Source organism: Eretmochelys imbricata, chromosome 3 (genome assembly GCF_965152235.1).
Source record: "Eretmochelys imbricata isolate rEreImb1 chromosome 3, rEreImb1.hap1, whole genome shotgun sequence".
Classification (NCBI taxonomy): domain Eukaryota; kingdom Metazoa; phylum Chordata; order Testudines; family Cheloniidae; genus Eretmochelys; species Eretmochelys imbricata.
This window is the reverse complement of record NC_135574.1, coordinates 31868322-31880527: the sequence shown is the minus strand read 5'-3', so window position 1 is coordinate 31880527 and position 12206 is coordinate 31868322. Positions and strand designations below refer to the sequence as shown.

The 12206-nt window shown below is 37.7% G+C and overlaps 1 protein-coding gene across 2 annotated transcripts in view; it reads left to right on the top strand.

The window, feature by feature from the left end:
- The window catches only part of ASAP2 (ArfGAP with SH3 domain, ankyrin repeat and PH domain 2), a 166377-nt gene that overhangs the window by 26302 nt on the left and 127869 nt on the right, over positions 1-12206 (top strand). For both annotated transcript variants that reach the window (XM_077812548.1, XM_077812547.1), the window contains exon 2: positions 8273-8345. In XM_077812548.1, coding sequence (XP_077668674.1) covers positions 8273-8345 — 73 coding nt within the window. The remainder of the gene's footprint in view (positions 1-8272; positions 8346-12206) is intronic.

Sequence of the window (12206 nt, the reverse complement as noted above, 5' to 3'; positions counted from 1 at the left end):
GTGTGGTGCATGGTGCCTGTGCCCACAGGCGCTGCTCCCGCAGCTCCCATTGGCCGTGGTTCACAGCCAATGGGAGCTGCGGAGCCGGCACTGGGGGCGGCGGGGGCTGCGCACACCAGAAGTTGGTGACTGCCTCTTTTACCAAGTAGATTTCCTATGATCCCGACACTAAAAAAGTACATTCCTCCTTGGACAAATAGTAATTGCCAATCTTTCACTCTGGGGTTTTCTATGTTCCATTATCATGTGTTCTGTGGAAATTATAGGTTTCAGAGTAACAGCCGTGTTAGTCTGTATTCGCAAAAAGAAAAGGAGTACTTGTGGCACCTTAGAGACTAACCAATTTATTTGAGCATAAGCTGAGCTGTAGCTCATGAAAGCTTATGCTCAAATAAATTGGTTAGTCTCTAAGGTGCCACAAGTACTCCTTTTCTTTTTGTGGAAATTATAGTAGTTGCAACATTGCGAAGAATTTGGGTTGTCTGTGTTTTGACTATAGTTGGCAAAATTCCTTTCCCTAACAGCTGCTTCTGCTGCCTGGTTTACTTGTACTCCACCATCTGGCTGTAACCATCTGTTGTCCCTTGTCTTATACTTGGATTTTAAGCCATTAGGGGAAAGGGACATCTCTTTGTTCTGTGTTTGTACAGTGCCTAGCACAATAGGGTCCTGGTTTATGAATAGGGCCCCTACATGCTACGATAATACAGATAATGAATAGTAGTACTGGTAGACAAAAGTGTACAGATTTTCTATTCAGCAGCGAGTTTACATTATCTCATAGAGGTATTTATCAAAAGGGCAAGAAGATTTTGTTTTCCTGGAAGGAGTGTTGAAGAATATTCAATACTTGGTCTCTGTTATTATTTAGTAGTAGTTATTTTCTGAGTGACCTTTTTATAAAGAAGACCAGTCCTAATTATAGAGATTTAATTCTGCTCATTCTTCCCACTAATCACCTATTACCTTGCCAGTGTCCATTTGCCTTCTGGAAGGTTGCCCCTTTCTTGCTCAGCCATATGCAGCAGACAGTGTGTTCCTTACTTACCCAAATATCTTGGAACCTGTCAAATTTGTAAAGGATCTACAGTTATCAAAATGGTCAGATATTTTTCTGGCAATTATTAAAATTCAGAATGAGAGTAGGATTTTTTTTTAAGATGTAACTGTTTGGATCTGTGTCTGTATGAGGCCTAGAGTAGATATGTTTTATTTGTGAATATTTTTAAAATATAGTAGGAAGAAGAAAGCCCTGATAATATTATTAGTCCATTGTTTGATGGAAATGGTAAAATCATCAATAATAGGGCAGTAGTATTCAATAAATGTTTCTGTTCTGCATTTGAGGAAAAAATATCATCTCATCATTTGGTGGTGATAACTCTTTCCATTCCACTAGTCCCTCTGCAGGATGTTAAACAGAAGCTACTAAAGTTAGATCAAAGGGTCTTTAAAATCTTTAAATCAGAGGGTCCAGATAACTTGCCTCCAAGAGTTTTAAAAGAGCTGGATGAGAGGCTTGCTTGACTGGTAATGTTGGAACGCTGGGAAGTTCCAGAAGAGTGGAAGAAAGCTAATGTTGTGCCAGTTTTAAAAAAAGGGTAAATGGGCTGACTTGGGTAAATATGAGCCTGTCAGCCTCACATTGATCCCAGGCAAGATAATGGAGCAGCTGATATGGGACTTGATTAATGAAGAATTAAAGGAGGATAATGTAATGGAAATCAGCATGGGTTTATGGAAAACAGATCCTGTCAAGCTAATTTGATACTTTTTAATGAGATTACACGTTTGGCTGATAAAATACTTAGTCTTCTGTAAGTCTTCTGATTTGGTACTGCACTATATTTTATTTTAAAAAACTAGAACAATATAAAATTAACATGACACATTGAATGGATTAAAAACTGGCTAATTGATAGGTCTCAAAATGTAATTGTAAACAGGAAATCATCAAACAGATGTGTTTCAAGTGGGGCCCCGCGTGGATCAGTTCTTGGCTCTATGCTTTTTAACATCTTTATGAACGACCTGGAAGGAAACATGAAATCATCGCTGATAAACTTTGTAGATAACAAAAACTGGGGGAGTGGTAAACAATGAAGAAGACAGGTGATTGATTCAGAGCGATTTTGAATGCTTGGTAAGATGGATGCAAGCTAACAATATGTGTTTTTTAATACAGCTAAATGCAAATGTATACATCTAGGAACAAAAAATGTTGGCCACACTTAAGGATAGAGGATGCTGTTCTGGGAAGCTGTGACTTTGAAAAAGATTTGGAGGTCGCGGTGGATAATCAACTGAACATGAGCTCCTAGTGTGACGCTGTGGCCAAAAGAGCTAACGTGACCTGGGATGTATAAATAGGAGAATCCTTGAGTGGAGTAGAGACGTTATTTTACCTCTATATTTGACACTGGTGCGAGTGCTGCTGCAATATTGTGTCCAATTCTGGTGTCCATAATTCAAGAAGGATGTTGATAAATTGGAGAGGGTTCAGAGAAGAACATGGGAATGATTAAAGGTTTAGAAAGCATGTCTTATAGCAGGGATCGGCAACCTTTGGCACGCGGCCAGTCAGGGAAATACAGTGGCGGGCCAGAATGGTTTGTTTACCCTCGGGTTTGGCCGATGGCAGCTCTGACTGGCCGCAGTTCACCGTTCCAGGCCAATGGGGGCAGTGGATTTTCCTGATGGGCCGCATGCCAAAGGTTGCCGATCCCTGCCTTATAGCGATTGAGTTCCATGAGTCTATCTAATTAGTTTAACAAAGAGAAGGTTAGGGGATGACTTGATTAGTCTAAAGTATCTACATGGGAAACAAATATTTAATAATGGGCCCTTCAATCTTGCAGAGAAAGGTGTAACATAACCCAGTGACTGGAAGTTGAAGCTAAACAAATATGGACTGGAAATAAGGCATAAATCCCTCACGATGAGCATAATTAACCTAGAGTCATGGTGGATTCTCCATCCATGACATTTATTAAATCAAGATTTGATGCTTTTTAAAAAAAATATTTTTTAGGAATTATTTTTGGGGCCTGTGTTCAGGAGGTCACACTAGATTATCACAATGGTCCCCTGTGGCTTTGGAATCTATGAATCTATTAATGTATTTGAAATGGATACTCTTGTATACTGCACAATTGGGATCCCAGCTTGGGGATTTCAGTTCAGGTGATTTAGACTTAAATTGCTAAATTGCCATTGCTTCCTTAGGATCGCTAGAACTATAGATTGTTGGTAGTTTCAAGTTTCTTTAGTTGTAAAACATCAATTGATTTGTGAGTGTTGTGTTTCCCAACAGCTTTGACTCCTCCTGCACAATAGGAAATAGACCCATACAGGCTTTTTTTATGAGTAAATGCCCTAATAGACCATGATCTATAAAACAGATGTGGACTAACATTTCAGCCAGCATCAGTAAAACTGGGACTGATTTCTCTATGGGAAGATAGGTTTGACTCTGAACAGTATGGTGCATCTTATTGTTCAGAGTTGGAAAGCATTGCAGTGGTTAACAGTGGAAATTGGCTTATGGAACCAAGTCCATTTAGTTTGCCAATGTGGGGATAAAAGGCCTGACCGCTAGTCAATGGTCTCTTAGTGACTCCAACTATTTTTACAGGGCTGTATGTTTTGAAATAAGTTAGGTTAACAAAAAGAAACTCCTATTTTGTTACTTTCTCTGATATACTCATTGGTGAAATTCCTTTTGTTAAATCATATTCAGTAAAGCTGGACTTGTTAAAGCTGGTGACAGTAATCTGAATCGGTTGTTTTATATTCAAAGCACATAAGCTACATCAATGAAATGTTACAGTTTTGAGTTTCGTAAGTTGTCAGTTTAAAATTCTCAATTTATTGTTCCCATGGCACCCCTTGCATATATGTAACACCTTATCTTTCTGAATAAGCCTGTTACATTTATGTCCTAAAATATATTTGCCATGTGTCTGATCTATGGTTGCTCTTGGAACTATAGCTTTTAGGTGTGGCTAGCTAACAATAACCAATTTGAATTCTAGTCAGTTTAAAAAAGAGTAAAAATAGTTTCACATATTAAACCTCCCTCATACCAGTTGTGTGTTGTTTTACAATCATTTTCTTTCTTTAAATGGCCTTTGTCTCCTGTTGCTGTGTGAAGGACCCACACAAACAAAGGGGGAAACTGGCCAATTGAACATGCAGTAATATTAAAGCTTCAGTAGACAGAGAACTGTCAAATGCACAAAGTAAACAAACTGAAAAAATTTCCAATCTCCTTCAGCTACAGGAATCTTCGATGTTTCTTATACAAATAGTAAATAAAACAATTTTCACATAGAAGTGTAATTTTTTTTTAAAGATTGATGTCCCCTTAACTGAAATTAATAAAGCACTTTGATCAGGTAAATTGATGTGTGTGAAGATAATTAATTCCCTGATTTATTTTTTTGTACATTGTTGCTTCAATATAGCATTTAAGTATGAAAAGGTTGAATTTCAAAAGAACAGAAATAAAACCAGAATGACCACGTGCTGAAATAAACATGCTGATTCTAGACAACAAGTTTCTCAAAACTGATCTCTAGATGTACTAAAGAAGCATCAAATAAGTTCAGAAATAACAATAAATTAGCTTGGCAAGTAGCCTCCCATTATTAGTAGTGGAAACTCCATTCTTCATCATATAAATCTAGATTGGGCTCAAGACTTTATTTCTTAAGTATACGGAAATCTTCTGCACTGGCAGGAGGATGAGCAAGAAGGTCTCTTTTTAACCTGGAATTTCTGTGATTTGTAGTTATATTACTGTAGAACTGGCAATATTTGCTGTAAATTAACATGCAGTATATTTACTGATTTTTAGAAAATAGAGTTGTATTTACTGCAGTTATTTCTAGTAAGAGGCAAGTAGAAGTACTCATGTACAGAAGCTGGCTGGGAGAAAGAAAATAAATTATTTGGCCACCCTAGAAAATTTGTGCTAAAATAAATAGATTGTAAAATAAACAACCTTGCAATAGTGAAATTTTAGTACATGATTCAAAATTAGACATCAGTTATGAGGATAAAAGGACCCTGTCATAAAAACTATATAGCTACTTTTCTTCCAGTTCAAAGAATTGATTTAGCATTTCAAATTAGTGAACGTGAATGCCAGAGGATGTAACATCAGAAGCCATTTTAAGTTTCATTGCTTCTGACACGGTGTTTGGAAGAATCCAAAGAGAGAAACTGAATGAAAGGAAAATTGAGAGCATGTTGGTGAGTGTAGATGTAGCATGTGCATATTTTTAAAAATAGAAATACAGAATTGAAGTTGAAATGTACAAAAAAGCTGGAGCTTTCTGTAAAATGATTAGCAGGTGCTGAAAACTGTGCAAATAGGAGGAAGAAGAGAATAGGAAGAACCATACTAAATAAAGAGAGCTAATATTCTTAACACAAGAAAAGAGAAACATAAATACAAGCTCCCATTTAAAATGATAAAGGGTCTGATTCACCAACATGTTGTTCCAGTTTTACATTAGAATAATTCCTCTGAGATCACTGGAGTAAAGTAGTGGTGAATCAGGCCTAGGGGCAGTAGTTAAACAAACAAAAGATCAAAAATAGTAAGGAAAGTATTGTAAAAGTGACTGAATTACTGTGTTTGATGCACATGGTGGCTTCTTTTTTGTTTTTTTTTTTTTTTTTGCAGTCAGTATTAATCAGTCTTTAGGCATACATAACCAGCAGAGTTTCAGCATAATCTAAACATTTTACATATACCTCAAAGAACAAAACACAACATGTATATGTTATCATCATGACATTTTGGCATGCATCTTGTTAAAAACAGTATTTTTATTTCAAGTGTGTAATATAAACACAGACATATAGCACCACCATAAATCCTTTCAATTCCATATTCCAGCTACCTATTTTTTGATGGTGAGGAATAAAAATGGGATACTGAATCCAGGCTGCATTCACATTTTTCATTCTGCTGCATAGATTTGGACTCGATTATCCAAGAGAGTGGTAGCAGAGCCACATCAACAAATACAATGTCTTCTCAGAATGATTTTAACTTGTTTCACTCATTGGAGTTCTCTAGGCACATGGAGATAGGCAGTCTGCAACCTCCGTGTTTATTTACCACTGTAAGGAGAATGGTACAAATACCTACATGTATAGAACCTGCAAAATGGGCTTATACTCATTATGACTAGTGAGCGTGCACTAAGCAAGCAGTCTGCTGTTAAGAATTCACTTTGACTAGTCTTTGGTCAAAATCTAAGTTTGTTGACCTTCAAAGCATGCTTCAAAGACTTTTCCCTACTTCACGAGCTGAATGAGACCCACATAAGACTTCCCTTTTGAACATCACTGTTAATTTTTATTCCTATACTCAGTATTTTTAAATAATTAGAAATGATCCCGGAGACTGATTGGTATGTGGTGTTTGGTTTATAAATTACATAAAAATGATTAACAGTAGGATAACTGTAAACAGTGGGTCATATTCATTGATGCAGTTTCATTAGTCGATTGACTTAAGCCAGGATGAATTTGGCACAGTATTTTTGTAGAAAATCTCATGGTAGCCTGACCTTGGTTTAAGAGTATTGTGACAAAGTTCCTCCTCTGCCTTGGTGGGTCCTGTGCTTATTGGCGGATTTTCTCGCCTCAGAGGTTCATGGCAGCCCTCAGTTTGGCTACTTTCGTGGCTCAAATCTGCCGTTCATTCAGTTAGCCTCATCACTGGCCAGCATGGGGAAAGGAAGAACAATCCCCGCAGTGTCTGCAGATCCACTAGGATCCACCTAGTGGACTGGGGAACAGGCCACAGACCTTCCACTCTGGTAGAACCCACAGTCCAGTTCAACTCCTCCGGTATCAAGTAGGGAGTTGGGGGTGTGGGGGGAACCCGGGCCCGCCCTCCACTCCAGGTTCCAGCCCAGGGCCCTCTGGATTGCAGCTGTCTACAGTGGTTCCTGCAACAGCTGCTTGACAGCTAGAACTCCCTGGGCTACTTCCCCCTGGCCTCCTCCCAACACCTTCTTTATTCTCACCACAGGCCCTTCCTCCTGATGTCTGATAATGCTTGTTCTTCTCAGACTTCCAGTAGTACTCATTCTCAGTTTCTTGCGCCTCTTGTTCCCAGCTCCTCGCACGTACCACAAACTGAAGTGAGCTCCTTTTTAAAACCCAGGTGCCCTGATTAGCCTGCCTTAATTGATTCTAGCAGCTTCTTGATTGGCTGCAGGTGTTCTAATCAGCCTGTCTACCTTAATTGTTTCCAGAAAGTTCCTGATTGTTCTGGAACCTTCCCTGTTACCTTATCCAGGGAAAATAGACCTACCTAACCTGGGGCTAATATATCTTCCTTTTGTCACTCTCCTGTAACCATCTGGCCCGACCCTATCACAGTATATATAATAAAACCGGTGGTTTGTAATACTGTTCTTCAGTGATATCTGCGGGTTCTTAACCACTTATGAAAACCAGACTCCAAGTCACTGCACTTTCAATATGTTTTGCTTCGTTTTGATGAGCACAGGTTCTTCTGCATCCCAGAAAAACTGTAGGCTTCACTTTATTTCACTATATTTCACCTTCAGTTTTGCAGGCAATAGGTTTGCTGTCTTCGTTTCTTCCTTTGAAAGACATTTGTTATGGATATTGGAGAATCGTGAATATGATTTTAATGTGAATTTTATGTTGTCATTGTGAAAGCCTTGTATAGTAATAAACAGTGAAAGACCAAGTCATTGTATTGTTGAAATATCTGCTATCTCTTTTGTTCAGCACTGCAGTCAGAAAGTTCCTGTGGTCAGAAGTACAATTAATAAACTAAATTATCTTGGAAAACCAAAATTAATTGTCATTTTTAATCTTGTTGCTAGAGAAGTGACATTGTTTGGTTCTTCATCAGCATCAAAGTACAGGGTGTATTGAAAATGTTTCCATCATCTTTAATAATGATTTAACATAGGAAGAATAGCTTCACTGTGTGAAAGTTTTCAGTTCTTTTGGAATATTAAACTTATAGTAACACTAGAAGAAAACTGGCTTAACTGTGGTGTTGATCACCAACGGAAGAGGGAAGGAAGGAAAGTTTCTGTGGCAAGAAGCAGCAGAACAGCATGCTGATGGATGTTTTTATTTAATCATTACAAAATAGAGTTGGCCAAGATGGTAATGAGTAGGACATTAACATTTTCCCCAATATATAACTCAGCCAACGGCTGTTTTGTAATTTGCATTTAATGTTTATTCATATTTTTTGTTTTAGGCTCTCGATGTTGACCGAACAGTTCTTTATAAAATGAAGAAATCAGTGAAAGCTATAAATGTATCTGGGCTGGGTAAGTACATTATAATTCTGTATGGTTAATTTCTCTGACAACTGCTTTGCATTTGAAGCAAGAAGACTTAAACTTGATTTGTTTGCTGAATTGGGAGCTTCTAATACAAGCAGTGTTGAAGTGAGGCTCACTAACAAATATATTCTAGACAGTGATCCTGCCCTGGCAGTGAGAGAACTAGATTATTTAATGTTTGGGATTTTTTTTCCCTCCTCAACTCTTAATTGCTGTGAATTGCAGAATGAGAACAAAGCCAATGAACTACAGTCTTCTATTGCTGGTGACCTATGAAACAAAAATCTTTTCACCTGTCAAGGAAGATAAAAATACAAAGAAATATTTCTGTGTACACGTATATACATATTTATAAAAATAATTTTGACATATTAATATATTTATTTTAAAAATGCACATACAGATATTTACTAGTATTTTTATCTTCCTTGACAGATGATGAGAATTTTCTGTTTTTTGGTGGGTGGCCAGCCATAAAAAAAAATAAAAAAATAAGCTTTATAATATAATCATAGAAACATAGGTCTGGAAGGGACCTCAAATCCAGACCTCGTGCTGAGGCAGAACCAAGTCTATCCATAGACCATCCCTGATAAGTGATAGTCTAACCTGTTCTTAAAAACCTTTAAAGACGGGGATTCCACAACCTCCTTGGTAATCTATTTTAGTACTTACCAATCCTTGTATTAAAAGAATATTTTACCTAATATGTAACCTAAATCTTCCTTGCTCCAGATTCAGGCCATAAGTACTTCTTGTCCTGCCTTTAGAGGACGTGGAAAACAATTATCACCACCCTCTTTATAGCAGCCCTTAATATATTTGAAGTCTCCCTCAGTCTTCATTTCTCATGACTAAACATGCACAGTTTTTCTTAACCTTCCTTATAGGTCAGGTTTTTCTAAGTCTTTTATCCTTTTTGTTGCTCTCCTCTGGACTCCCTCAAATTTTTCCACACCTTTCCTAAAATGTGATGCCTAGAACGGGACACAGTACTCCTGCTCAGCCGTGCTGAGTAGTGCAGGACAGTACTTGGTGTGTCTTACTTACAACACTTCTGTTAATACGCTCCAGAGTATTCGACTTTTTTTGCAACTGCATCCCACTGTTGGCTCTTATTCAATTTTTGCTCCGCTATAACCCCCAGTTCCTTTTCTGCAGTATTACTGCCTAGCCAGTTAGTCCCCATTTTATTTTTCTTCTTTCTAAATGTAGTAATTTGCACTTACCTTTATTGAATTTTTAAGTCTTGTTGATTTCCAACCAATTCTCCAGTTTGTCAAGGTCCTTTTGAATTCTAGTTCATCCTCCAAAGTGCTTGTGACCCCTGCCAGCTAAATGTCATCCAATAAGCATACTCTCCACTGTGTTATCCAAGTCATTAATGAAAATATTGAATAGTACCAGTCCAAGACAGACCCCTGTGGGACCCCACTGGATAGGCCCTCCCCGTTTGATGGCGCTACTCTGAAACCTACTCTTTGAGTGTGGTTTTTAAAATCAATTTTGTACCCACCTTATAGTAACTTCATCTAGACTATGTTTCCCTAGTTTGCTCATCTAAATGTCATGTGGGACATTTAGCCCTCTGAAAATTAAGATGCATCTGTCATGGATCCACAGCTCCAGTGTTCTGGAACAGTCCCTGGGAGTACCTCTTCAGTGTGCCAGACCCTTAAGGTATCGCTCTTTCACTGGAGTAAGCCACTTGGCTTCACCATCTCCTTGGACCCAGCCTCAGAGCCTTCACAGCCCTGCTTCGCACCATGAGCTCTCTTCAACGAGTCCACCCAAAAGAGACTTGTACACCCAAAGAAAGTGAGCAATGCACCCCCACTCTCAGCATCTGCAGTGACTCTCAGCCAGCATTGTAAAAGCAGTAGTGTTTATGACACGGTGGATTTGATTTAAATCACTAGTCAGGAAGACTCGATTTAATCATGGATTTCTACATAAAAGTGCATTCTTGTTGGTTGTTATAACCTTAATACATATTCTTCACAACTCAGAGATAGATGTAGGTTTCATTTTTAGAAGGTACACACTATACATTTTTGAAGTGATTTATTTTGAAAACTTTTCAGATTAGTTTTACAGCTATATCAGAAAATGAACGATTGTTTGGTTATTTCATTTACCAAAGGTAATTGAAGCAGATATTTATGAAGTCATTGGGAGGTGAACTATCTCCAACTCAACAGGTTAATCAATAATATTTGGAGGATTTTCTTGCCATGCTTTATTACTAGGAGAACATCACCAGACAGACATTTACGTTGTTTTATTTAATTAAAACAACAATGTTATGTATTCTGGATTTTTTTCTTCATCAGCAAATATATAATATTTTAACAAAACAAGCATATTAATTTTTGAATTTAGTTAAACATTCAAGTTTTTTAAAATCAGGTTTGTTTTTATTAAAATAGTTTAACTAAAATAGTTAAATAAATATATATATATTAAATTAAATCAACTATGTCAGCCAGGTCAACATGAGAAACTTAAAATATTGGCTTCTGCAGCTAACTCTGTTGTTTTCACCTTCATTTTCCTGTTTGTTCATCATCTGGAAAAGAAAAACAAGCTTTCCTGCTTTTTCAGGTCCCAAACAATTTCGCAATTTGGAATGAATTAGTCCAAAGGAAGAAAATATTCTTTTTATATTGACAGAAGAAGCTACTGCTGTTAAAAGTGAGATTATCACTTCAACAGTCTCTGAATCCAAGTGCTTACGTGACTTCCACCAGTTCACTGGTGGGACTTTCTTTAAATCATCATCAGCAAACATATATTTCTTAAATGGTTCACCCTTAGCTCTGAAGTTTATTATGGTTGGCATTATGGAGGGATGATTGCCGGATGTCATGTCACAGCCAACTCCTCTTCTTCAGCAGTTAAGGTTTGACCCCGATACTGAGTATTGAGAATATTTGCAAGAAAATGAGCTTGTGCTTGTCCCATTCTTTTTTTAATGCTTATAATTTAACTCTGTCATTGCAATTTCTCTTTTTAAGATCTCACTCAGTTCCTTCTCAATTTCCCTGCATTTTGTTCAAGGCTACAGAAATAGGCTTCAGGGTACTCCGCATGTGTTCAACGTTTCTCTTAAGCCCACTGTTGAGAACTTTGGCTGTGACAGTGCCATCTATTTTTTCTCGATTTTGTTCACAAACTGTCATCCGATTAGGCCAGTTCTTGATACAGTGCTCAAAACAGTCCACTACTGAGTTCCATCGCACGTTTTGTGGGAGAGTTAGCTTGGGTCCTCCCACTTTTTTTCAGAGCAGCTGCTGCAAAGTGGTTGTTACGGAAGTATTTTGCAATTTCAACATTAGCCTTTATTTCTGGAACACTGAAATCTTTGGCTAGGAGATGCAGCAAATGAGCACTGCAACTGTATGTTGCTAGCTTGGGACTCTCTTCTAAATAATATCTTCCATCTTGGATACATTTGCAGCATTGTCTGTGACCAAGCTGCGTACTAGACATTTGAATTTTTTTTCACAGTTTGTTATAGCTTTTACTACTACTTCTTGTAAGTATTCTGCTGTGTTTGCATTTCCTGATGTACCAAATTGTTTCTGTAAGGAAGACATTCCCTTCTTCTGTTGTCATACAAGCTCACACAACAAGATCATTGTGATCATTGCTTCACCCATCAAGACTCAAATTAACAATTTTACCCTCTAGACTTTTTGCACACTGCTCAATTTCTCTTTCATACACTTTATCCAGCAATTTGCCTGCGACATCTGCTCTGCTGAGTGGACTGTATCCTGGTCGTAATGACTGAACCATGATAATGAAGTGTGGGTTCTCAATCATACGGAAAGGAGAGTTTGT